Source organism: Centroberyx gerrardi, chromosome 2 (assembly GCF_048128805.1).
Source record: "Centroberyx gerrardi isolate f3 chromosome 2, fCenGer3.hap1.cur.20231027, whole genome shotgun sequence".
In the NCBI taxonomy this organism is placed as follows: Eukaryota; Metazoa; Chordata; class Actinopteri; order Beryciformes; family Berycidae; genus Centroberyx; species Centroberyx gerrardi.
The window spans coordinates 22,113,303-22,138,271 of NC_135998.1; the positions used below are offsets into that span (position 1 = coordinate 22,113,303).

The 24,969-nt window shown below is 42.8% G+C and overlaps 1 protein-coding gene across 1 annotated transcript in view; it reads right to left on the reverse strand.

The window, feature by feature from the left end:
- Positions 1-851: 851 nt before the first annotated feature.
- Positions 852-24,969, reverse strand: part of loxhd1a (lipoxygenase homology PLAT domains 1a) — a 28,727-nt gene continuing 4,609 nt past the window's right edge. Inside the window, exons 3-41 of the mRNA XM_071904668.2 lie at positions 23,304-23,384; positions 22,278-22,462; positions 21,427-21,525; positions 21,132-21,280; positions 20,895-21,018; positions 20,489-20,739; positions 20,271-20,406; positions 19,739-19,899; positions 19,516-19,602; positions 18,875-19,010; positions 18,482-18,636; positions 18,214-18,374; positions 17,305-17,381; positions 16,994-17,190; positions 16,688-16,880; positions 16,328-16,488; positions 15,870-16,203; positions 15,523-15,674; positions 15,284-15,417; positions 14,532-14,680; positions 14,180-14,284; positions 13,968-14,096; positions 13,671-13,835; positions 13,352-13,533; positions 12,906-13,022; positions 12,456-12,618; positions 11,970-12,124; positions 11,587-11,796; positions 11,117-11,249; positions 10,766-10,974; positions 10,438-10,623; positions 9,308-9,435; positions 8,988-9,105; positions 6,845-7,022; positions 3,905-4,090; positions 3,089-3,259; positions 2,288-2,426; positions 1,825-1,980; positions 852-1,646 (exon numbers count right to left, since the gene is read on the reverse strand). Coding sequence (XP_071760769.2) covers positions 1,166-1,646; positions 1,825-1,980; positions 2,288-2,426; positions 3,089-3,259; positions 3,905-4,090; positions 6,845-7,022; positions 8,988-9,105; positions 9,308-9,435; positions 10,438-10,623; positions 10,766-10,974; positions 11,117-11,249; positions 11,587-11,796; positions 11,970-12,124; positions 12,456-12,618; positions 12,906-13,022; positions 13,352-13,533; positions 13,671-13,835; positions 13,968-14,096; positions 14,180-14,284; positions 14,532-14,680; positions 15,284-15,417; positions 15,523-15,674; positions 15,870-16,203; positions 16,328-16,488; positions 16,688-16,880; positions 16,994-17,190; positions 17,305-17,381; positions 18,214-18,374; positions 18,482-18,636; positions 18,875-19,010; positions 19,516-19,602; positions 19,739-19,899; positions 20,271-20,406; positions 20,489-20,739; positions 20,895-21,018; positions 21,132-21,280; positions 21,427-21,525; positions 22,278-22,462; positions 23,304-23,384 — 6,433 coding nt within the window. The 3' untranslated portion in view covers positions 852-1,165. The remainder of the gene's footprint in view (positions 1,647-1,824; positions 1,981-2,287; positions 2,427-3,088; positions 3,260-3,904; positions 4,091-6,844; positions 7,023-8,987; positions 9,106-9,307; positions 9,436-10,437; positions 10,624-10,765; positions 10,975-11,116; positions 11,250-11,586; positions 11,797-11,969; positions 12,125-12,455; positions 12,619-12,905; positions 13,023-13,351; positions 13,534-13,670; positions 13,836-13,967; positions 14,097-14,179; positions 14,285-14,531; positions 14,681-15,283; positions 15,418-15,522; positions 15,675-15,869; positions 16,204-16,327; positions 16,489-16,687; positions 16,881-16,993; positions 17,191-17,304; positions 17,382-18,213; positions 18,375-18,481; positions 18,637-18,874; positions 19,011-19,515; positions 19,603-19,738; positions 19,900-20,270; positions 20,407-20,488; positions 20,740-20,894; positions 21,019-21,131; positions 21,281-21,426; positions 21,526-22,277; positions 22,463-23,303; positions 23,385-24,969) is intronic.

Sequence of the window (24,969 nt, forward strand, 5' to 3'; positions counted from 1 at the left end):
GTTTCAATATAGTCTCAATGGTATAAAAGTATATGGTGAAAATATATACAAAGAATATAACAGAAGAATATTCATTTTGCTGCTGCTTGAATCTGAAAAAACAAACTGAAGGAAGAGAAAATATCCCAAAAAGTGCCAGTGAAAGGGCTGCCGCCATCCTTGTATGAAAATCTGCTGTTTAGCTGTGACTGCGCAATGTTTTTCAATATAGGATATTTTATCTGAAAATAGAACTATTTATCATTAATATTAAAGCAATAGCTCATTAATGATGATGAGTGTGTTGATGAAGAAATGGATGAGCATATTATGGGTAAATGTTAGATTCACATTTGGTGGAATTTTGTACTTTATTTATTACTACTAATAATAATGATTTTAAAAGTTGCATTGCTAAACCCAAACTGTTCTGTTTTGTTTTTTTATTTTAATTTTATTTCATGGCTTGTATATTATCCTTTTGTATGTGCTCTTTTTGTAATAAATTGGATAAAATGGATGAAAACTTTTTTGGATTCTTATATGGTGTCATCTTTCCCCCCAAATGAGCAAGAGTGAACAGAGTTTGACCCTTGGCACAGACCAGCAGAGGCTGGCTGGCTGCTTGGAGATCTATAAGGTTAATGGAGAACATAGATCAACTTTCCAGGCCAGTGTGCAGTGTGACAATCGTGGCGTGATTTGTTTTCTGAGTCTGTGTTGCTTCGGGGTACCGAGAAAAATCATTATCTGAAGACATCTGACAAAAAACGTTGTCTTAAAAGCAAATGGGCTGAAAAGCATCAAGTTGTCATTGTGAGTATTACAAAACAGATCAATCTTTATAAAACATCCATTATTACAAAGCAGCTGTGAGCAAACCATTCCTGATATATGACATTTATAAAGGATGGCACATTCATGACCAAAGTTACCTGACCAAAGGACACATTGTCACAGTATTTCAAGGCAGGCCATATTCTCAGGTTGCATGAAATACCTATTCATAATATACTTAAAAAAAACTATGAATGTAAAAATCAGTCAGTTCCTGAGATATCAACCTTGTTGGGGCAATACAGAATCTCTTTGGTCATTACCTTTAAACAAGCCACATGAGAGACAAGACTATCTCTCTACCATGGGAATGTTCAGAAATAAACCCATTAATACTTTGCAGTCTCTTTCAGTACTTGGGGTGGAGGATCCTGAAGATCTGCCCGTCAGCCCTGTTGGTGTCCAGCCACTTTCCACAGAGGAAGATGGTGGTGACGCCGTTGGCCGTGTTGGTGACCTCCACGCGGTCCAGCAGCCAGCCGGGGTTGAGGCCCGAGTTGTCATGCTCCACCCGTACTTTCAGCAGCTCTCCCATGTCCAGCATTTCCACGAGGAAACGGTCCGTCTGCTCGCGTTCAAACAGGTTGCGGAACTTCTGCCGCAGTTGCCGGCGGCCTGAATCTCCATTGGAGCCGTAGATCGTGATGAAAACGTTGGCATCGGTTCCTGCGCCCTTCTCGTCGCCGGTGATGACGATGATCTCATACTTGACGGGCACCAGGCTGCGAGCCTTACTGGCAAAGCTCTCAATGGCCTTTGTGCACTCAAAGGTCATGAACTCATCCCTCTTTGGAGAGAGTGGGATAAGGGCGTTGCAACTAAAGATGTACCTGGGGTTGATGGGACAGAGAAGGAAGAATGTAGTCATATGTTTCGTGAAAATGCTAACAGGTGTCATGAGTATAGTACTACAAATGAATGAATGAATGAATGAATGAATGCTCTGGTTTCGCGGTTATATTTGCGTGGCTCTAGATATGAGTCATTGAGCGCTGAAAGATTTCTCACCTGTTGCCCAGCTCCTTTTCCATGACGATGACCTCCTCCACATGCCAGTGCACCTCTCCCTTTACTTTTTTACCATCCTTGGGGGTGTGGCCCAGGCAGATACCAGCGATGTCACCCAGGTTCTTGGAGGAAAACTCAAACTTGTCAACATTTCCCCTAAAAAGAGAGGAAAAAGGAACATATTATCGTGTGATGTAGTTAAGGACTTAGCGAGCTATTCTATTAAATTGGCCCACATAGTGTAAATTTCTTTTATTGGCAACTTGTTCAATGTTTGATAAATTTACAACAAGATGCGCTATGATGTAATGTCATGATCGCGACATTATTGATTGTACTATTGGTCAGGGCTCAAGTACTCTTAGGAGTTGGTGGGGTTATTATGATCAATGTAAAGAGAGGATTACTCCCATTTCTTTGTGCTTTTTCACACAAACAACAGTCTTGAGCAGTAGGAACTTACCGCAAGAACCTCTTCTTCTTTGATGAGTTCTCCATCACAAATTCTTTTGATCGGCCCTTCTTCCCCTCAAGTGCAATCCAGGCATTCTCTTTGGTTTCAGCCTGAGCCGTGTCTGCCGTTACGATACAAATTTCATATTCTTTTGGAAAGAAGACACGGACACAGTTAAATTCCCTTGGGGTGTCTCAGTTGTCCTCATCTGAAGAGTCTTCAGCAGACACGTATAGCAGATGGATATCTACACAGCATCGTATGGTAACACTTTATTTGGATAGTCCAATGTTGATACTCAACTATCCGGTGACAAAAAGTAGATGTTCAACAAAGTGTCACTTGCCTATTTGATGCATCTCTACAGACCATGTAACCCTAACCATGACCCATAACTCCAAACCCAACCCTGTTTCTAACATTAACCTCAACCCTGAGATTAACCCTAGCCCAGACACCGAATATGTAATACTTTTCACACAATTATGAGTATCACTGCAATTTTTAGTCATACATGATAGTCACTTGATAGGAAATTGAGTATCAACATTGGACTATCCAAAAAAAGTGTGACCCATCATGGCTACATAGAATATACAGCAGGCTAACTGTACCATGTAAACTAAATGGCATTGCCCTCAAAATGAGCTCATGCCAAGGCTAAAATCAATTATCTGTGTTGCAAAGACTTCACTGCAGTGATGTGGTAGCACATAATTATATGGGATAAACTGTGTGTAAATGAACCTACTATAACTGTATAATTGTTGCTTGTTGTGAGATAAGGAGAATGCATTTCCATGGCCTTACTGGTCTTCTCGTTAAGGTCTAAGATGTCGTTGTTAGCACAGGCCAGTTCTCTCATGATCTGTCCATCATCATCATTCTTGGCGAGCCAGCGGTCACAGGGGAAGCGAAATGTTTTGTCCAAGATCTCATCCTTCACGTCGATGTACTCCAGGTGCCATCCTGGAGCAGGACCTGGGCAGGACAGGATTGTGAAACAAGGGCGAGACAAGTAAACACGTCGTCCCCCATGAATGATGCAGGCACCCCTTGGGGCAATCAGTAACGAGATACAGCAGCCCTACAAGTTTCCTCGAAATCGGACCAGTGGCGTAGCAGTGATGGCCTCGCAAAGTTTGTTTGACACACACTAAAAACTCATAGACCGATACTCATTGTTGTATGTTCTAGTACACATAGGTCTATCATTTTGTAGTATCATTGGATACTGATATGCTTCTAAAATGTCCTGTATGGCCTTATAGTGTTATGTTTTTGTACTGGTATTTGTACTTTTTTGAAATTTTGACTTTTAATTATAGCATCCCCAAGCCAGTTAGTCTAATTTTTAAACACCAGAACACAGTGACAAAATGCATCATCCCTCCAGGTTTTGTCAAAATTTTAGCTGTGGTGTCTAAGATATCACCAACAACGGGCCAAAGGATGGACGGACACAGCCCAAATCTATAGCACCAATTTATCTTTGCCTTTGTTAATAATTACGCTATATGATTGCACTGTATATACATCCTGGTACTAATATGTAGTCTCTGAAATACCAGGAACATAAGATACTTTCCAGAGTGTCACAGTATATCTGACAACTGAGCGGCTGACCTGTGTTGTCGTGCCAGACCCGTACTTTGGAGAGCTCTCCCAGGCTCAGGATGTCTAGGAAGCGGAACGTGTCCATTTGCTTGCGTTCAAACTTGTTGGACTTGCTGCACTCCTTCAGCGCCAGCGTCCCGGTGTCTCCGTTCTCTCCGAAAACGATGAGCCACACATTGGCATCAGTGCCTGCCCCTGAGGAGACAGGAAAGAGTCAGACACCTAGACATCATAAATTATGTTTCCTTAGATGACTGCTCAGCTCATCATTACACAGAAAGAACTTCAAAAAATAAATAGATCATCAATCATCAATAAAGCTTTTACAATCTCCTAACTCAACACAACCGACTGCTTTCAAGAACCAATAGAGGGATAATTTATTTTCTTCCCTTACCAATAATTCACCACTGACAAACAAATATCCTTTATAGATAGATAGATAGATAGATAGATAGATAGATAGATAGATAGATAGATAGATAGATAGATAGATAGATAGATACAACTGTAGAGTAGTAGTAGTTTCAAAAGTGCCCATTTATGTTTGAGGTAGACTTTGTGTTCTTCTGACTAACAGTATGCAAAGCAGGGGCTCGTGACAAATGGAAACTTTGATAGCCTACAAAAAATTGCACTCAACTTCCACCTGTGGGGGTGAACAAAACTCTCCTATGAAACTACAAGTCATCGTTCTCTGAATCATCCTGAGTCATCCTCCATCTCCTTCTCTACACCTCCACTGCAGAGTCACTGGTTGTGGTAAAAGAAGACCACGGTATAGTTTGTTCATGTAGTTTATGTGGTTTTCTTGAACCATTTGCTCCAATTTTGTTGCAAGGTCTCGCAACTATTGCACGGATTGGTTGAATTTACATTAATTATTGAGATTGCAAAATCCTGCAGGAACTGATCAACCAACAACCAACCACACTGTGAGTGAAAGAGTGAAATGAGGAGCAGAGAGGAACCACTTTTCTCTGACTCAGAGAGCAGATGTAAAAATCCCTGTTTATTGTAATAGTGTGGTTTATATGGATTCCAGCAAATTCAAGCCCCTCTGGAATAAGTGAATGGTCACATGTGTATAAGGTCATTGTAAGTATAGGAAACTATATGACCACAAATATGAATGGAATTTGCAAGAAACGCCACAAATAAAGTCTGTGCTACACAGAGGCTTACTATACAACTTTTGTTCCATGAAATAAAATACATCAACGAATATCATGTTGTCCTTCAGTTACTTTTTGTATTGATTGTTGCTAGCAAAAAGCTAATCGTTTGGGAAAGCAGTCTACAGCAGTCTATATTTGCTTATCTGGCAACAACTGGAAAAGACAACAATTGGAATAGAACTAACAACTAACAAGAACAAGGCAACTGTAACTATACATAAAAACAACTAAAAAAAAACTATTATAACTATTCAATGCAATCTTTAAATAATTTGAATGTAGCCTACAAAAGAGTTGGGACGAGAAGAGAGGTAAAAGAAGTTACTCATGATGTGTCAAAGCAATACATCACTGCTATTATAGTCCGTGTTCCCCGATGATTAGCGCTTTGTTTGCAAAAATCAATATAAAAAGTAACTAAAAGTTACAAATTTATAAAGGTGATGCTAGTGGATGTTGCTATTTTAACCCCTGGGACAAAACGTAGAAGACTATGGATATCCATTCAACACAGCCCTTATTTTTGGCATTTTCTGAAAAACCCATTCATTTTCCATACAGATTTTGGACGAAGATGACATAAAATGACGACTTCCACTTCCGACCTGTATTTCCTCCGCTCAGTTGGTGGTATCAACTAACTAAACTACTATTTTTATTAAGCGACTTATTGTTGTTTTAATATGCAATGTGGGGGTTTGCAACATTTGTAATTTTGAAGGTAGTTGAAGAATTAGAATTAAATTGAAATTGAATTGAAGCTACTGACGGTCCGCGGAGGATTGCATTCAATGCCCCGCAGCATCATGGGAAATCTTCGTCTCATTACACACACATTTGTTGAAATAGATTATGTATTGTGACATTCACAAGGCAGAGTTGAATGTACTTACCTTACAATGTATAATATGTGTGGAACAGGGGTTTATTTTGTTTTTATACACTCTCCAAAGACAAAGCTGTCACACTGAGAGTGTCCTGACATTCATCACCCTGTCGTACTGAGTATAACTGCAGATTGCCCGGCCAGTAAAGAACTCAAAAGAGAGCTGTGGTGTTGTGGTGGTATGGTGTGTGTGTGTGTGCGTGTGTCTGTGTGCGTGTGTGTGACAGCTCAGCTCATTATTCCTCCCAGAGCCTCAGTGATGGCGCAGGGCTACGTCTTAACTTACAGTAACTGCCAAGGGCAGAGAGAGAAGAGTCCTTTGAAGTCGGCTCAGACGCCTCGCTCCTCTATCATATTGATCAGCCAGCTCCACTAAGCCCTAAAAAACTGCATGGGGAAAGAAAGGAGCAAAGCCGTGTGGAGGGTCTCTGAGAGATTTCTTTCATTACCGTGAGGTAGTCAAACGAAAGTTACTCCACATTTACAGCTTCGTGTTTCTCTGAGAACACAGACGCTAAGAACAAGGGAAGGTCAAATAAAGAGAAACCCTAGAATGACAGAAATATATCCTCTGTGTAGCAACACTAATTACTTTTTGTAAACATTGCACTGGGAAGAGGCAATATTTGTTCCACATACTGCAAAGGGGTAGCGATAAAATAATCTCCATTCCACTCTGCAACACAACACAATTATTGCAGGAAGTTGCTACAGCGTGATGTTGTTAGTATGCCTAGTAAGTAAGGGAATACAGTAATGAATATGTATGAGATGCCTATGAGCCAGCTGTTTCCTAGCTGTCTCCCTTGCCATGATATGCCCCACCAGCAAGTCATCTTGGGTCGGGCAGCTTGCTGTTAGCAGCCTGCATGCGGTGTGACCGACCTGCAGCATCACTGGTCTTGACCTGGATGATGTAGGTGGTGAGCTCCACCATCTCCTCCTCGTCCACCACAGCAGCCATTTCACAGATCATGGTCCTCTTGGGCCCGCGTGTCCTGGACAGCCACTCCTCATAGGTGAACACTGACACCTCCTCTGTGGTCAGGTTACGCATGATCACCTGGTTGCACACAGTTAGCGCTTCAAACACACTATTAAACTTTACCCTAAATGTCATTCAAAATTCTAATATTGATTTTTTATTATCACCCGTCAAAGTCAAGGCACAAAGATTCACTGTTAAATAAAACTGTGTAGAAATATTTCTAGGATATAGATTCAGGATGGATATATCTCTTTTTTCAAAATTGCACTCAATACCTATAGTTACTATTATTATGATATATTGTAACCAGTGAGTGACAACCTGTATATAAAATATTGTGGATAAAGCACGTTGGAAACAAGTCCATCTTTAGGCATCTTTATATGGCTTAAATGGTTTGCTTGAAAGCCTTGACAGTAACCAAAGAATAAAATCATGATAACTTATATGGAATAGACATGAATCCATTCCAGACAAGAGGAAACCTGTGAAAACCATATTACTGCAATCCAAATGACACAAAGACATCTTTCAATAGGCATGTTGAAGCATTTATTCTGGTGTTATGTGGAAAATCGAGCAAATATCACCTCTGAGTATGTAAATGAGTATTGTGCATACTGTGTCACACGTATGTATTACGCACACACGCCCCTGCCTCTCCCGAGCTGTCTGATCACTTGTCATGGGTGGCATTTCATTATTATACAGACAAAGACTTGGCTCGGGCAGCCATAACGGTATTAGCTCCCCACTCTGCATATTTATTTGGGCAGATTACTATGCTGGCGGGCCGCCCAGTCCACTGCTGTGTCCATTTGAATACACAGACCCAGCAATCCATAAAGGGAGCACATCTGTTTGTGATGCTGCACACACACGGCTCTGTGCAGGGTCAAGTCAAGGACATGCTCGCAGTCGCCGAGTCCCAGGCACGGACAGACAGCGCTCGGTATCGCTCCTGACTGGTCGGCTACTCTGCAGGCTCGGTGCCTTCACCATAGAAGACATTTGCATAGGAAACATGTTGCATTTCATCAAAGTGTTTGGCCCGAGACATCAGGCTAAATTTGGAGGCTAGTAGTCATGTTGTCCTCCCAGGGTCAACAGAAAAGATAAAAACTACCGTGACACAATGAGAAATGATCAACTTGAATTCATTTAGTTGATTATATGATGGGCTGTGTAAGCCTGTATGTTATTAAGTGGTGACGCACCAATACATACCAAATATATAATGTTATTTAGAAGAAAATACAATGTTAAGCAGCGTGTGGTGTTGCATGGCAGAGGGATAGTGATGTTTCTCTGTGCTCTGCTGAGGAGTGCAGGGAGCCCACAGTGCTGCAGCTCATTACTGAGCCAGTGCCTGTGTGTGTGTGTGTGTGTGTGTGTGTGAGTGAGTGTGTGTGTGATGCCAGCACCAACCCTGTGGTGACTAAAATGGGTCAATATGCTCACTCCAGGAACTCTGGGCCCTACTGTGGAGCCTTGTGTGTGTGTGTGTGTGTGTGTGTGTGTGTGTGTGCGCGCGCGTGCGTGCGCATGTGTGTGTGCGTATGTGTGTTTATGTGTGGGTGGATGGGTGGGTGTGTGGGTGAATCATGCACTGACCATTCTCCTGCAGGCAGGGATAGATGTGTGTGTGAGTGTGTGTGTGTCTGTCTGTGTGATATAATAGATTGAATGATCCTGTGACCTGCAGCACACAGGATACACACACAAGACTGTGGCTTCTTTGTAGTATTGATTGTAGAAGTAGCTAACAATTACTGTTCTACTTTTTATGTTCCTGGTTTCATGTTTTATTGATGGGATCTGATGCTTCCACTTCGTCACCAATAAGCCCTTGACAAGAATAAAGGAAAACCAGTGCGTTCTGAATGACTAAAACTGGTGAAAGATCTCATAGGCAGTACCAATTCCCCCATGTATGTTGAACATGCATGGCTGCCTGCCTAGTGCTAGGCTGGTTAAGGTGACCCGATAGTTGTATGTAATATTGAACCAGTTAGACAGTGCCTTGATGACTGAGCTGACCTTATCGAGAAACCAGTCAGGTCGGCTGCCGGAGCCGTCGATGCGGAGCCTCATCTTCCTCAGTGGGGCAATGTCATCGATCTCCAGGCTGAAAGTGTCCTCCTGACCTCGCTCAAACCTGGCATCCACCATGCAGACGGACACACAGTAGCATAATGAAAGGGTTATTGAAGCTGATCATCACTTTATTTCATATTTTAACTGTCAAAGACGGTATATAATGTGACTGGGTGAGGCCATAGCAGCACAAACAGAGAGAGAGAGAGAGAGAGAGAGAGAGAGAGAGATCAGGTGTATGTTGAGTGTCCACAGTCAGCTACCTGTCCTCGTTCTTCTGCAGCAGTATCTCCTCTGAGCTGCCGTTGGCCCCGAACACAGACATGAAGATCTGTGTGTCTGTCCCTGCGTTCTGCACGTCACCCGTCACCACCGTCACCTCATAAATGATCTGACATCAAAGGAGGAGACATCTTGCTCATTTTACTCACTATATTTGCTTTACGTGGCCATCTGCATCTTCCAGAATCAAAACATCAAAGGATGAGGGTGTGAATTTATCTTGCAACTAATAAACAATGACAGTAAGTAGTGCAGTAATATCTTTTTTTTGTGATTTTGGGGATGACAGTGATGCAGTAAGCATAATTAAAGTTATATTGAAATGACATTTTGAAAGAATCTATTTTGAAACAGGGGAGGGGCGAGAAGAGGGATCATTCAAAAGTGGTCAACTGATGGGAGAGTAGTACTCGTTATGGAGAGTTTTACTGTATGTGATGGGAGGGGCAGAGGAGGCATTCTTAAAAAATCTGTGATGGTATTATTGGATGGAATTTTTATGTTCGCCTACTGGTACGGGATGAAGTAACCATTAAAAGTACATTGTTTTAAAGTAATCGGGTTTGATACAAAAATACAAGAAAATCATCATTTTTTGGCATGTATTGCTAAATAGCTGTACATTATGACATGGATAATTAGCTAAAAAAGTCATTGTTCATTTCATTTTGACTGAAAATGACCCATAATCCCTGCTGTATGGTACTAGTAGTACTAGACCAGTGGTTCTCAACGTGGGGTCCGGGGACCACCAGGGGTCCTTGAGGGAGTTCCAGGGGGTCCCCAGCAAATTGATGAAGTGTTAAACTTCACCAGTATTTCATTTACAAGAAGTTAACACAATTAGAGAATGTAGAAGAATGAGTGTTTTGAGCATAGTACAATACAGATAGTCCTGGAATTCTGGACAAAATCATATCTGACAATAAAAATATTCTCAGATTTGGGTCCAAGAGACAAAATCTCATCAAATGGGGGTCTGTGGCCCCAATGCGCACTAAATTAGGGGTCCTTGATATGAAAAAGGTTGAGAATCACTGTACTAGCCCACAGTTAGTTATGTTCTGTGCTGTATGGCTGTGACTGTGTCTTTTTGGTCACATTTACACACCTTCTGGGAGATGGAAATGCCCTCCGCATCCAACACGTTGAATACTCTAGCAGTCAGCCCATCTCCACGATCTTTGGCCAGCCAGCACTTGCAAGTGAAAATATATTTGACCCCTTTGGTTGGCACAGCAACAGACAGCTCATCAACCAGCCAGCAGCTTTCAGGAGTGGCCCCATCATGGCCGAGCTGCAGGGAGGGAGAGAACAATCACTGCCAGAGAGGTGGGTGTATTTGTGCGTACATGCGTGTGTGTACATTTGTGTGTGTGTGTGTGCACTAGTGCGGATGCATGAGAGTGCGCGATTCCCTGAAAGCTTCCCTCGCTCACCTCCACCTTTTTGATCTCCCCCACATCTGAACCGTTGGACTCGAAGCTCTCCAGAGAGCCAGCCTCAAAGCACCTCCTCCCGTCAGGAAGGTCCAGCCACAGCCTCTCTGTCTGGGTGTGAGTCGCCCCGATAATGATCACATAAGCCCTGCTGGTGGTGCTAGCATCCCGCTCCAGTCCAGTAGAGATGGTGATGTGATACGGTATGACTGCACAGGGAGGGCACAGAGCTCACTTATTCATAGGTATGTGGTTATGTAAAGATGTCTGTGTTAGAATAGGAATAGCGACGAAACACACAATTATAGGGCCAGTGATGAATATATGTCAGACATATATATGTTTTCTTACTGGGGAGCTCTTCAACAATGTCCTCCTCCTTCTTCTTCTTGCTCTTTTTGTTCATGTTACTGTCAACACTCTTCACGGTCAGGGCTGAGCTCTTCTTCTTACTGTTTAGACTCTCTCTCACCCCCTCATAACCCTGCATGAAGACAACATGCACACTCATACAGATATGCATGCACGGGCACGCACACAGACACAAACACAAACACAGACACTTGGTGAGATCTTAAACAAAAAATAATTTTGCATTACTCATACACCGACACACAAAGTCTATGCGTTTGAATAGAGGACTGTGGATGATATTCCTTCCATTATATTTCTCTGGCTGCCATGTATATAATAAAACATTATGCTCTGTAATTGCATTTAACTCCAACGCAATGTGTCCTTTGAGTGTGGCATTGTTCTGCTTTTAATATTTACCATATTGCATACACACACACACACACAAACAGAGATTTTTTCCATACCTTGACATAGAAGACTCTCGCAATGCGCCGGTCCTCCCTCTTCCTGGAGAGCCAGCGTTCACATAGAAAGAGGAAGACCTCTTCCGTATCCACGTCAACCACCTCCACCTGGTCCAGGTACCAATCAGCACTCACCATGCTGTTATCATGGCGAATTTTTATCTTGAAAACCTGTCCGAGGTCGACAGCCTCTATTGTGAACTTATCCACCTGAGGAGAAAAAGCAAATAACTTCAGCATAATTATATATATTATGTTTCATAACAATTCGGACAGTTTATAAATAACCCAGTGTGTCAGGATGATATCTTAATCTGCACTCCATGGGGAAAAATACAGATACTCAGTGGTGACAATATCTGCAAATGTTTGTGTTTTCTTACAGATCCGCGTTCAAACTTGTTGCTGTTGGTCTCCGACTTGCTGAGTTTCCTCTCTCCGGTGTCTCCCAGGTCTCCATAGATGGTGAGGAACACGTTGGCATCGGTGCCCGCCCCATACACATCACCTGTTATCACTGACACTTTGTATGTGTGAGCTGTAGTGGGGAAGATGGTCACAGACAAGTAAACGCTGAATCAGTTTGAGGCAATTCACAGCAATTGGCACAAAATAGACTGAAAAGAGAGCAATTTTGCTTCACTCTGTGATTCCACTGTCATGACAGACACTCATTCACGGTTACTGATGGCTTGAAGGGAAAATTATCTCTTGTTTCCAAACAGATGCTCAGAAAGGCGGACAAAACACATCAAACGACAGGGAGACAACTCCTGCTAATATGTGTGGGTGTTTCATGCGTGTATGTGTTTATGAAAGCAGCTGCATGTATACTGTGTGTATTTCCATGTCTGTGCATGTGGACATACTCTCCAGCGCGTCTTCCACCTCAATCTCCGTGACCTTCAGGCTGCCATCCCGCGCCAGTTTCTCAGTGATGATGTCAGAGGGCACCAGCTCTCTTACCGTTTCCCCGTCATCCTCCGACTTGGCAAGCCAGTGTTCACATGGGAAGATGATGGTCTCTGACCCCTAGAGAGAGTCACAGGGAAATAACAAACCAATGACTGAGTGTGTGTGCGTGTGTGTGTGTGTGTGTGTGTTCACACAATGAAATCATCACAGCCCTAGAGTATCTTCTATGAAGAGAACATCTCCACCTACTGACCAAAAATAGTGTTGATTTGATATCATGACTAATAACATAAAGGTTTTTCTTCTTTTCAGTCTTTGTGGGTTTTCTGAGGTGTCCCCCCCCCCCCTCACACACACACACACACACACACACACACACACACACACACACACACACACAGTACCTTTCCCTTCCTGAGCAGACGTCTGATCTCCACTCTGTCCAGGTGCCAGCCTGGATTGACCCCGCGGTTGTCATGGCCGATACGGATCTTCTCAACCACATCCCCCACATCCTCCAGCTGCACAGAAAACAGAAAATTATTATTATTACATACGTATTATTTGAATAATATTATAATAATGAAACAATATGGAACAATATTAAATTCAAATGAAAATATTAAAAGCCCACTCTATTACAACAACTGTAATAGGTATATTGTCAACAGATGAGGTTTCTATCACAAATGAATGGAGATCAAAGCCAAGTTTAAGTGATGTGGTGAAAACAATGACTTATTTAATAATGATTTTACCAGGTTATAGGTTTGTGTGTTTGTGTACATAGGTTATTATAGTTCCCCCCCTACTCTAATCATCATTTCAGACTACACTCTTCTTACTGTACCTCAACAATAAACATGTCCTCGGCTCCTCTCTCAAAGTACATCCTCCTCTCCCTCTTGTTGACACACAGAGACTTCTGCAGGGTGCAGACTGCATCTCGCCCGTACAGGACAATGAAGACATCTGCGTCTGTTCCCGCTCCAAACACATCGCTTGTAAAGATTTTAATTTCATAAGGCACAACTACAACATAAAAAAAAACAAACACAAGCCTTTATGTGCTTCAAATTATAAATATCTCCAACTTTTGTAAGTGTGTACATAGAACGTATTATATAATATGCTTCACAACTGGAAGGGATTTGTCAGCAGTGCTTTACATGGTGTGTAGAACTCCGTCTGAAGAGCATTGGGGAACAGATCCCTGACAATGGCCCCGTCATCCTCCCCTTTATCCAGCCAGCGACCGCAGGGGAAGCGCAATTTTTGGCCTAGAGATTGAGCATCAATCTCCACCCAGTCAAGGAACCAGCCTGCCGACCCTCCTCCTGAAACATTGACACAAACTGCGTTAGTGTATTTGTGAGTGTGAGTGTGTGTGTGTTTGTGTGTGTAGATGTATTATGAGTCCTTATGTATCGTTCACTATAGTAGACAGTGAATCTGTCTTACTGTACCATTGTTGTCGTGTCCAATACGCAACTTCTTCAGTGGTCCGATATCCACAGCTTCCACAATGAACTCATCGATCATCCCCCGCTCAAACTTATTCTTATGACTCTTTGAAGCCTTCATGTTTATTATGCCTGTATAGATGCGTGCATGACAGAATGATTAATCATTTGAAAACACATAGACTCAAATGTAATATGAGTGTTTCAAGTATTACCTGTGTCATCCTTGGTGCCATACAGGATGGTAAACACATTGGCGTCTGTTCCAGCGTACTTCTTGTCACCAGTTTTTATCCTCATTGTGTATGTTGTTGACATGGCTGTCATGAGAACAAATCAGAATGAAATTCATTAAATGAATCAATGAGAAAGCATTGCCGTTATCCATTAATTAATTTAGCAAAATTCCTCACATCCTTTTCAGAGGTTCATTGGGTCAAACTACCAAGAAGCTTTATCTTCCACTTTTCTTGATATAGTGGAATGAGTAGAAAAAATCGCAAAATGTGTCAGACAATGAGACAAAGTAAGAAACCACACACAGGGCAGACATGGTGCTCTTCCCACCTTTCTGCTCCAGACCGAGTGTGGTTTCAGAGTCTTCCTCATCATCATCCCCCTTCTTCATGAAGGCCTCGTCTACTGGAACCAGCTCCCTGGCAATCTGTCCATCATCCTCATCAATAGCCAGCCAGCGTTTACAAGGGAAGTAGTACCTAAAATAATTAATATATTAGAAACATATTTTATATATATGTATATGTATATATATAAATCTATATCCATATCTATATATATGTATATGGTCTACATATAGTCTTGCCAAATGACAGTGTCTCTATAGGATTGTGAAATATATGTGTCCAACAATAGTATCAGAAACCGGCCATCTATCTTTAGACTAATCCGGAGTCTCTGAGGACAGAGCCAGAGGCTGTTGGCCTTGACCAGAATATTCCTGCGTACCATTTCACACCACAACGTGGAGCTCTACTGACATTTTATGTGCAGAGCTTCTGTCTGTTATGTAAGCGGATGTCGTCACCTTTTCCTGCCATCTGTGGCATTAATTGTAGGTCAAAAATGACACAGCAGTGAATAAATAATTTCTTATCTAGGAATTGATTTATGGACTGATTGATTGATTGATTGATTGATTGATTGATTGATTGATTGATTCATCCATTCATTGATTATGATGATGATGATGATGATGATGTTATTATTCATAGAGTATGTTTGTGTGAAGATAGTAATATATTCTAATTTAAAGCATTAATGGGTCACTGTATCTTCTCTAACAACACCATCTGACTTACGTCGTGTCATCTTTGTTGTCTACAATCTCCACCCGGTCCAAAAACCAGGCAGCGTTACCCTGGCTGTTGTCATGTCGGATCCTGAGCTTCTTCAGAGTCCCCAGGTCCACGGCTGTGATGTTGAAAACGTCCTCCTGAGCCACACAGGAACAAACCAGGAACAGAAAGGTCAAGCAATGTGAAAGGTCTTAGGTTAGTGGTCCATGAGAACTTCATTAGCATACCCGCAGTGAGCTCACCTGGTCTTTCTCAAATTTGTTCAGGTTGTTGGACTTCCTGAGTCGCCGCTCCCCTGTGTCACCGATCTCCCCGTAGATGTTGATGTAAACATTGGAATCAGTCCCCGCCCCCCACATGCTGCCAGTGAACACATGAACCTCGTACCAGTTCACTGTAAGGCAACCGCAGTCAGACAGTTCTCATCCACACTGCGTAACATTAATGAGCTTTTCATCCTGCACATCATGGCATTTGCAATTACTCCACTTCTCTAATTGGAGTAAATTCGTTCTTAATGTTAACATTAATCCTTTACTAACAAATAACAGTGTGTCACTATATTCAGGGGTGACCGTGCTCTACTCACCCTCCAGGTCTTCGGCGTCGTCAGGCAGCAGCTCGACCACAATCTCCCCGTCCTCCTCGTCCCGGGCCAGCCAGCGGTTACAAGGGAACATGGCAGTCTCCACCACCTCCTGCAGCTCCTCAATGAACTCCACCTCCTCCTCTTCTTCCTTCTTCTTCTTTTTTTTATCCTTCTTCTTGTCTTTCTTAGTGTCCTCTTTCTTCACCTCAACCTGCACCATCGCCATGGTCAGCCGCTTGATTTCCACTGTCTCCAGAAACCAGCCGTCTCCAACACCCTTGCCGTCATGGCAGATACGTATCTTGAAGATCTTGCCAACATCCAGGGCTTCAATCTGGGTTTGTATATGAGACAGTAGTGGTCACTTGTCAATCTCTTCACAGGAATTATCAATCAATCAAATTCAATAAATCTTAATTCACATAGATTGACGTAATACTTTGACATGTAAGACGGACCTTGAAGATCTCAGAGGTTCCACGTTCAAAATTGTTGGAGCGGCTCTTGAGAACAAGAACTTCGGTTTTCCCCTCCTCTCCATAGATCTGACAGAAGACGTTGGCATTGGTGCCACCTGCACGCAAGTCCCCAGTGACCACTGTTACTTCGTAGTTGATCACTGTGAAAGAGGGAGGAGGAGAGGAAAGAGGGAGGAGAAGAAGAAAAGATTATGGGGAGCAGAACAATCATCGTCAGGATGCCATGGTCACTTACTGGACAACAAAGGATGGGTTCATTTGGTGATACTGTGTTGTGTACGGTTACTGTATTTAATAGTGTCAAACTTTGAATGTAATTATAATGCTGTTGTTATTTACATTGTTCGATGTCCAAGGTCTCACTGGGATAGATCTCCACCTCCACTTTCCCATCCGCCTCGTCTTTACAGAGCCAGCGGTGGCTTGGGAACATGTACTGCTTCCCGTGAACCGGCACAGAGATCTGCACGCTGTCCAGGAACCATCCGGCACGCAGGCCCTCGTTGGTGTGACCAATCAGGAGACGGTTGATCTGCAAGCATGGATACAAGAAATGGATAAAATAGAATCAGGAATCATGAATGAATGTCTTAACCATTGAAAAAAGATCATGATCTGAAATGTGCGTGTTTATAAAGAACATGCCTGTCCAATGTCAAAGGTTTCGAAGGTAAAGATGTCGGTGCGTCCCGTCTCAAAGTAGTTCCTGAGGTCATTGTCTGAGACGACCAGTAGCGCCTTGTTAGTGTCGCCCTTCTCCCCGTACAGCTTGACAAACACCTTGGAGTCGGAGCTGGCCCCATTGATACTGCCCGTTTTGACTGCAACGTGGTAGTTGATGTCTGAAGAGGAGTGAAATTACATGAACGACATGTATAAAAGTATTAAAAAGATATGTTGCCTTCCTTTAGTGTACTTAATCTATTTTTCCTTTACGTCATTCTCTGTACACTCACTAAAGAGACGCAGACCATCTCCAGCTGGAACTAACTCACGGACAATCTGTCCATCATCCTCATTACGGTCCAACCACCTACAGAAAGACAAATACAACATAGTTACATGCATACCTTTTAAATCAATCACCTGCATATAAAATTTACTAATCTCTCCAAAAGAAACAGGTTTTCCAATATTACCATAGCATAAGAACACTCCTCCTAGAACTAACCAATAAAAGATATATGAAAACAAGATAGGACAAAACTTTATTGATCCCTGTGGGGAAATTAGGTTGTTGCGGTGAATAGGATTCTGGAATGTGAACAATTGTGGGGTTCTTTAAACATAAGCTGGTGCCAGTTTGTGGGACATTAAATCCTTTTTTTCCTTTAAACTCCCTTTAAACAGAAGCACAGCAGAGGCAGGAAGAGCGTCCTAACAGAGGTAACATGGCACCTCAGCCTTGTGGTTTAGCCCCAGTTATTGGAGAAGAGAGAGCTGGCTAACTGCTGTGCATTTAGTCCCTATTTGTAATGGGAAGCTGGTCCATCAGCTGCCTAACTACTTAAACACAGGCCACTGGAGAACTAGTGACACTGTGCGTGGTCAACTTACTCAGGAGCCTCTATGGCTGTTGGTGAAATTTACTCCATTGGTTGGAGTTTTGGTGAGCTACAGACTACAGAATAGAGAAATCACTAATTCTTTTTTCATTTTTTTGCATTACACAGCATTAAACGTGTAACATTTGTGATGTTTGTGGCATGTATAACTACATTGTATAGATAAATAAAACTAGTCTAGATTGCATTTCCTACATCTGGTTACCTACTAGGTGATTATTTACAGTCCTTTAAAAGTCATTAATACTATAAGTGGCATAGTGACTATTTTGTTTCATTGATGTTTAATTATTGCCTTGCCTGTAGCAGGGGAACTCAATGGCCAGAGTCTCTGGTTGTCCCTCTTCCCTGACCATCACCTTGTCTAGGAACCAACCACAGCCTCCACCTCGGCCGTCATGACCCACACGGACCCTGTGCACCTGGCCCAGGGTCACGGACTCAATGAGGAACTCGTCATGCTGAAGGAACAGAAAGAAAGAGTTAGCCCATTCCCCAAAACAACATTTATTTCTATTGCCTCATGTCATTACTATACGTATGTTCTTTTTTTCAATAAGGCACTCACATTGCCCTTTTCAAATTTGTTGACGTTGTTTTTGCTCATGAACATGAGTCGCTCCCCTGTGTCACCGAGGTCGCCGATGATATTGAGGAAGACGCTGGCGTCTGTGCCGCTGCCGCTGACGTTGCCGGTGCAGATGGTGACGCGGTACTTTATCACTGAGATGAATGAGAGCAGAGAATCACATTGTATTACATAACAAATTACAGCACAGATTCACTCATGACTCATCAGCGGGATCATGACATGAGTCAAGATCCTGATCAACTATCCTATATACATAGTGCAAACTGCCCTTGCAAGTGTCTGTGTGTTTAGCTGTGTTCACACTTTGAATGTGTTTGTTTGCGTTTGTGTTAGTATGTGTGTCTGTGTCCAGGCATGCATGTGTCTTACAGGGCAGCGGCTCCTCAATGAGTGCTCCAGTAGCTGGCAGCTCTCTGATGATCTCGTTGTCGTCTTCGTTGATGTCCAGCCAACGGCCGCATTCGAAGGAATACTTCTCCGTTGTCAGCGTCTTCAGCAAAGTTACCTGGAGACAGTCACAGCCATCAAGCATCATCAAAGATTTCTCCATACTCTATCCATATACTATTCTATGTATGGTCCATATGATCTACCTTTAAGCCTGGTGACAAAATGAAGAGGGCATGAGACTGATATACAGCAACAATCTTAATGTCCATTTTGGCTATTTTGGACACTATTATTCAAATAAGTTTGGTGTTTTGCATTACACAAATGACTGTTAATTGGTTTAAATAGCTACGCAGGCCCATTCTCAGGACCATATGAAAGGTCACACCAAAGGTATGGGGAAACGCTTAGGTTTCTTTGGTAGCTGACCACTAAGGAAAGGCTTGACATTTGTCTTTGAAACCATTTCTTACCATTGCAACCTGACACCCATATTTTTTTTAGATCAGATGTAAGATTAAATTCTAATTCAGCGTCTGAAGTGATCAGAGGGATGAACTGTATACCACAACAGAATTAAAGGCTTACATTGACAGATCAAACAGAGCAATGGGTCTCACCCTCGCTAAATGCCAGCCAGCGAATGGATGTCTCTTCTCGTGCCAGATACGCAGTTTCAGCAGTTTCCCTATGTCTGGCATTTCAATCTGCAGTGAATCCCAAAATGCTAAATGACAACAGACACTTGGAAAAAAAGATTTCTCAGCATGTACAAATAGAAAGTATTATTTACCTGTGAGTTATATAAGTGTGAAAGCTAAACGACTGAAGACAGGAGCTTACCATAAATTTGTCAAGCTGACCCTGTTCAAAACTGTCTGAGTTGTTCTCCAGTCTCATCTCATCGGACTTGCCATTCTCCCCATAGATCTGCAGGAACACCTGGGCATCTGTTCCTGCCCCCTTCACATCGGACGTCCAGATCCACAGAGACCACGGGTATTCTGGGGTGAAGGAGAAGGGGCAGATTTGATATTGAGCCATTTGGCTCTTTGTATATGTTTCATAGGTCTTATAAATGCTGTGTGTTCTCAGTTTTTACATTCTAATAGTTCTAATCTTTATTACTCTTCAGATTTATTTGTGTGGTGAAATTGGTTTTAGATTATTCTTTTTAAAAAATTTTCATTGTCTTTCATTGACTTTCATTCATTCTCTTTCATTCTCTTCTGTTAACTTGCAGCCAGCCTGCATTGATATACTATAGATACCAATATATTTAAATATAATGCAACTTAAATTATTTTCCTGTTCATGTGTGTGATTTTCTGTAGCTGGTTGAGTAAAGATGTGTGAGCAGAATGAGGCCACCCACTCTTCTGTTTCCTCTGCCTGAGAGAGACCATCTCGTACAGCTCCCGCTCGATCAGCCCGTCCCCCTCGTCCTCATCCAACCACTTCCCGCACGGAAACGTCTGCTCGATGCCCGTGAATGGGCAATACACTGTCACCTGGGAAGGAAAATGTGTGCTTAACGTAAAGAATGTCACTTTCAGAAGGAGACCTTTATAACCCGGAACAGACGGGTGGTACCTTTTCACAGTACCATCCGGCGCCGACAGCCCCGTTGTCGTGCCCAATAGTGACCCGGCTGAGAGGGCTGATCAGCTCACAGATCTCCACGTTGAAGATGTCGATGAGACCGCGCTCGAACGCACCGCCCTCCAGGAAGACTTTGCCGCTGTTTTTCAAGCCCTTGGTGCCGTGCATCACGATGTGGATCTTAGAGTTGGTGCCGGCACCCCTCACATCTCCAGTCATCACTTGGACGTTGTACACAATTCCTATGGAGATGCAGAAACATTGAGGATAAATCACTAATCTTTTACTAAATTAAGATGGAATGAAATATAAACCTTGCCTGTGGGTCTGTATATATAAATTAAATGATTCTTGAGGCAATATGTCAATGATTTGTCTTATTGGTGAATGTGCTCACCCATAGGTTGCACCGATCCCACCAACACATCTCTCTGTATTTTGCCATCATCTTCATCCATTGCAAACCAGCGATTGACTGGGAACTCATACACCTCCTTATTCCCCATGTCATCGATTACCACCTGGACAGAGACATAACATGCAGCTCTGTAAGTGCATGTGTGTATGTGTATGTGTGTGTGTGTGTGTGTGTGTGTGTGTGTGTAAAGCATGTGTGAGCACGTGTGTAGTGTACCTTATCTAGATTCCACCCAGCTGATGAACCTCTGTTGTTGTGGCCAATGGTGATTTTCCTCAGCCTTCCCAGGTTCGGAGCTTCTATCGTAAACTTGTCCTCTGTCCCACGCTCAAAGTTGTCTTTGTCACTGTCCAATCGTCTCTCTCCTTTCATCGTATCCAAAGCATTGTGGTATAGGAGTCAAACATGTTGAAATCACAGTGAGGGCATACGGGGTAGCTACAGTCATTATCCATGAATAGACTAAAAGTCATGGCTAAATATTGGCTAAAAATTACAGCTAAGTTGTCACCTGTGTCACCATTCTCTCCAAAGATATTAAGGAAGACGTCAGCATCGGTCCCACTGCCCTTCATGTCAGCAGTGAACACACTCACTATGTATTTATTCACTGCAAAACACAAAGGATAAACAGGATATGAGAATCAAGGGCACAGTGATTTACATAAGCAGCATGGCAGGAATGTGAACAGTTATCTTTTCACCAATTTGCTGCACAAGTTATGGAATTATTAGTACTATGTGATCATTAGCAGACAGACCCTTCTACTGTCTTTAGACAGGTTTCCTTCTAATCCGCGTTGAGCTGCTTTCCAGGTTAAATATTCATAACAGTGTGTGTGTGTGTGTGTGTGCGTGTGTGTGTGTGTGTGTGTGTGTTTAGGTGTGTGTGTGTCTGTGTATGTCTGTGTTGCTGTAACCAGACAGCTCTGACCACTCCTTCAGTCGTGAACGGACACAGCAGAGGCACCAACATGAGAAGAGTCAGTGAGCACAGCGACATGTCTTTATCCGCCCTGTCATGCTTGATTGACTGCAGATACTGAGAAGTCAGATCACATGGCAGCGAGGACACCGCAAGGCCCTGGCTTACCAGATTACACTCCTATCCAACTCAGTTCAAACATCAACAGTGGGAAGATCTGTATTATGCAACTCTATATTGTGGATGAGCTTTTTCTGTGTGTCACGTGCAAGACAAATATTCAAAACCTATTATGGGCATAGTTTTTTCTGAAAATCTATGCTCTGACACAGACTGTTGTGGGTAAACAGGCATCTGGAATGTTACAACCAGTATTTTGTTTTATCCTTTTTCCACTATGTCAGTTTGTGTCGTGTGTGTGTCCTGGGGTGACCCACGTTTTGGGACGTCCATGGGGTTCAGGCTGCCCAGCAGGTCCCTGACAAACAGGTTGTCGGCCTCCTCCCGACTCAGCCAGTTGTTGCAGGCGAAATAGAAGCGCAGGTGGGGCCGGTTCATGTCGGTCACTACCACCCTGTCCAAGAACCAGCTGGCGTTCATCCCCGTGTTGTCGTGCTCGATCCTGGGGAGTCAAAGGTCATGGTGTAATATGAATTCATACTGCAGGCCATCGTAAATGGGCTTGTCACATCACCTGTACCCGTAACACTTTTGAGTTTGATTTAAGTTAGTTTCTGCGGTGGTAAATGCCATTACAAATAACAGAGATGAAACAAGGGTGCACTGATATTTGCCTTCAAGCATTACGGTTCAGACATATCAGCAATACAGTCAGTAAGAGCAATAAGAAGGGCGTAGAATAACACAAAGAATAATGAAGACAACTTTCTCCAATTATGCGTCCGATTTACCAATACTTGCAAATGAGGTCGGCCCAGTTTCTGTGCGGTCTGGGTGTTGGATTGCACTTGAAACATGGCATCAGGTGGAAGTTCTACTGTTCTCTTATAGGATTGGTCTACTGTAATGGAAAATGGGCAACATTTCTATTCAAATGTCGCCTTATCCTGCTGCTTCATATCACTTTCATTAACTCCCAGCAACAGATAGGGCTTAACTTCCGATCACTTGATGAACTGGCCAGCACAGCTGGAAAATAAGTGGAAAAGTTGGTATCTGATCCCATCTGTAAGCGAATGTTAGCCTATAGTGTAGTGTATAGTAAACTGTGAAGCATAAGGACGTTGTCAGTGACCTTTGAGCCTCAGCATCTTTTGCATCTGCAGCCAGAGTTCAGTTTGCTGCTGCTGTGCCATGAACAGTCAACTAAGACACTAAAGGGGCATTTAAAGGGGTATAAACTGTACAGAACAGCGCAAATGTTTTTAATGTCTATTTATAAGTTAAGATTTATGGTACTTGGGATCACAAAAGCACTTTAAAATTTTCTCTCATCAGCTTACCTCAGCTTCCTCATGGGTCCCACGTTGTGTGTTTTGATACGGAAAACATCAGTCTTATTCTTCTCAAATGCTGTTCGGCTTCTGTAATTTGAGGAGACATGGAAAATGTGAGAATTAGGAAGAAACGTGAGTTGTGTGTGTCTGTGTGTGTATGTGAGAGAGGGAGAGAGAGAGAGAGAGAGAGAGAGAGAGAGAGAGACAGAGCGAGAGAGAGAGATAGAGAGAGGAAGAAAGAAGATAACGAGCAGTAAAGAGATCCAGTGCAGAGACAGAGACAACAAACAGAACAGGAACTCAAGTCTGGAACAGTAAATTACATCTCCTGACTGATCCGGCTTAGGGTATCCTGGTGGTCTCACGGCAGAGCTATAATTTGAAACCAGAAGCCTTCTGGGGCTAGGCCGCCTCAATACTCCCTCCTCCTCCTCCTCATGTTCTTCTACCCCTCGCAGAGATGGACTGGGTCTGTGCGGACGGCAGACCTCCTCTGCCAACCGTAGTGAATCAGACACCCTCTTTTCCATCAATAGAGAATACCTGCCTTTGTCTCTGACCCACATCTCCATCTATCCTCCCCTGCCCGCAATAATGGCCACTGCCATTGCCAAGGAAGCACGCATAATTAAGGTGCAAGGTGCATTGATAAAAATTGGAGTACTGTCCAACACACATGAATACATGCCCCTCATTCTCTGTCTGCATGTAAAATAACCTGTAAGAGAATGATGAGCAGACGTCGGTCAAGAGAAAAACCAAACCCCATGCAAACTTTGGAATTCATGCAATTTGAATGTGCCTTAATTACATTGGATTTCCAAAGAGTTGCATTTTTAATCTGCCCTGATTACTCAGTCTGGCAAATATGCTGGGAGCCATAGCAACCCTCTCTTACCTGTATCATGTTGTAAAGTTTTCACTGATCATTGCACAATACAGGCAGGACCTAATATATATCGGAGTAAGGTGAAACTCCTCCTCACTGACGCTGTTGCTACACAATGTGTTAATGTGACACATCAACATCCATATACTGTATTTCATAAACTGTATAACGTTATTGTCACACAGCATGTATACTGAACACATGGCATGTTGATGCTGTCTGAAGGGGATGAATGAGACCACCACAAGGTATGGGTGACATGATCTAGTGTGGGTTACAATAAGGTGGTATACTCTATACACTGCACAGGTAACCCTATCTGCCAATCAATGTGTGCAGAGATAAGGGGAGCCTGCTTACTCCCCTGATAAGATCCTCTTAGGGTCATTTGATCATTTGAACAGAAATGACATCGTGGTCTTCTTTCATTTGCCTTGAATGGAAAAGAAGACCGGCCATGTCACATAGTTCCTCCTTACTCCAGATATTCTGTGTCCGATACTTTACACAACTGTATAGAGAAGAGATTCCTGCACCACAACCGTGTCTCTGCCATGAAGATGTTCTTCTTCTCTGACATCAAAAGTTTTTATATTTCAGGCCAGGTAGCAGTTATGACAAATAGATTGAAAAGATGATTAGCTGGCAGTTTGATTTCTTGTTGATTCACAGGCTGCATTTCTGAGGACACCACGCCATTAAACTGGCTCTGTTTAGCAGGAATACTCTCTCATACAGTGTCATACGCACAATACAACCCAACACAAGGACAGAATCATAGCC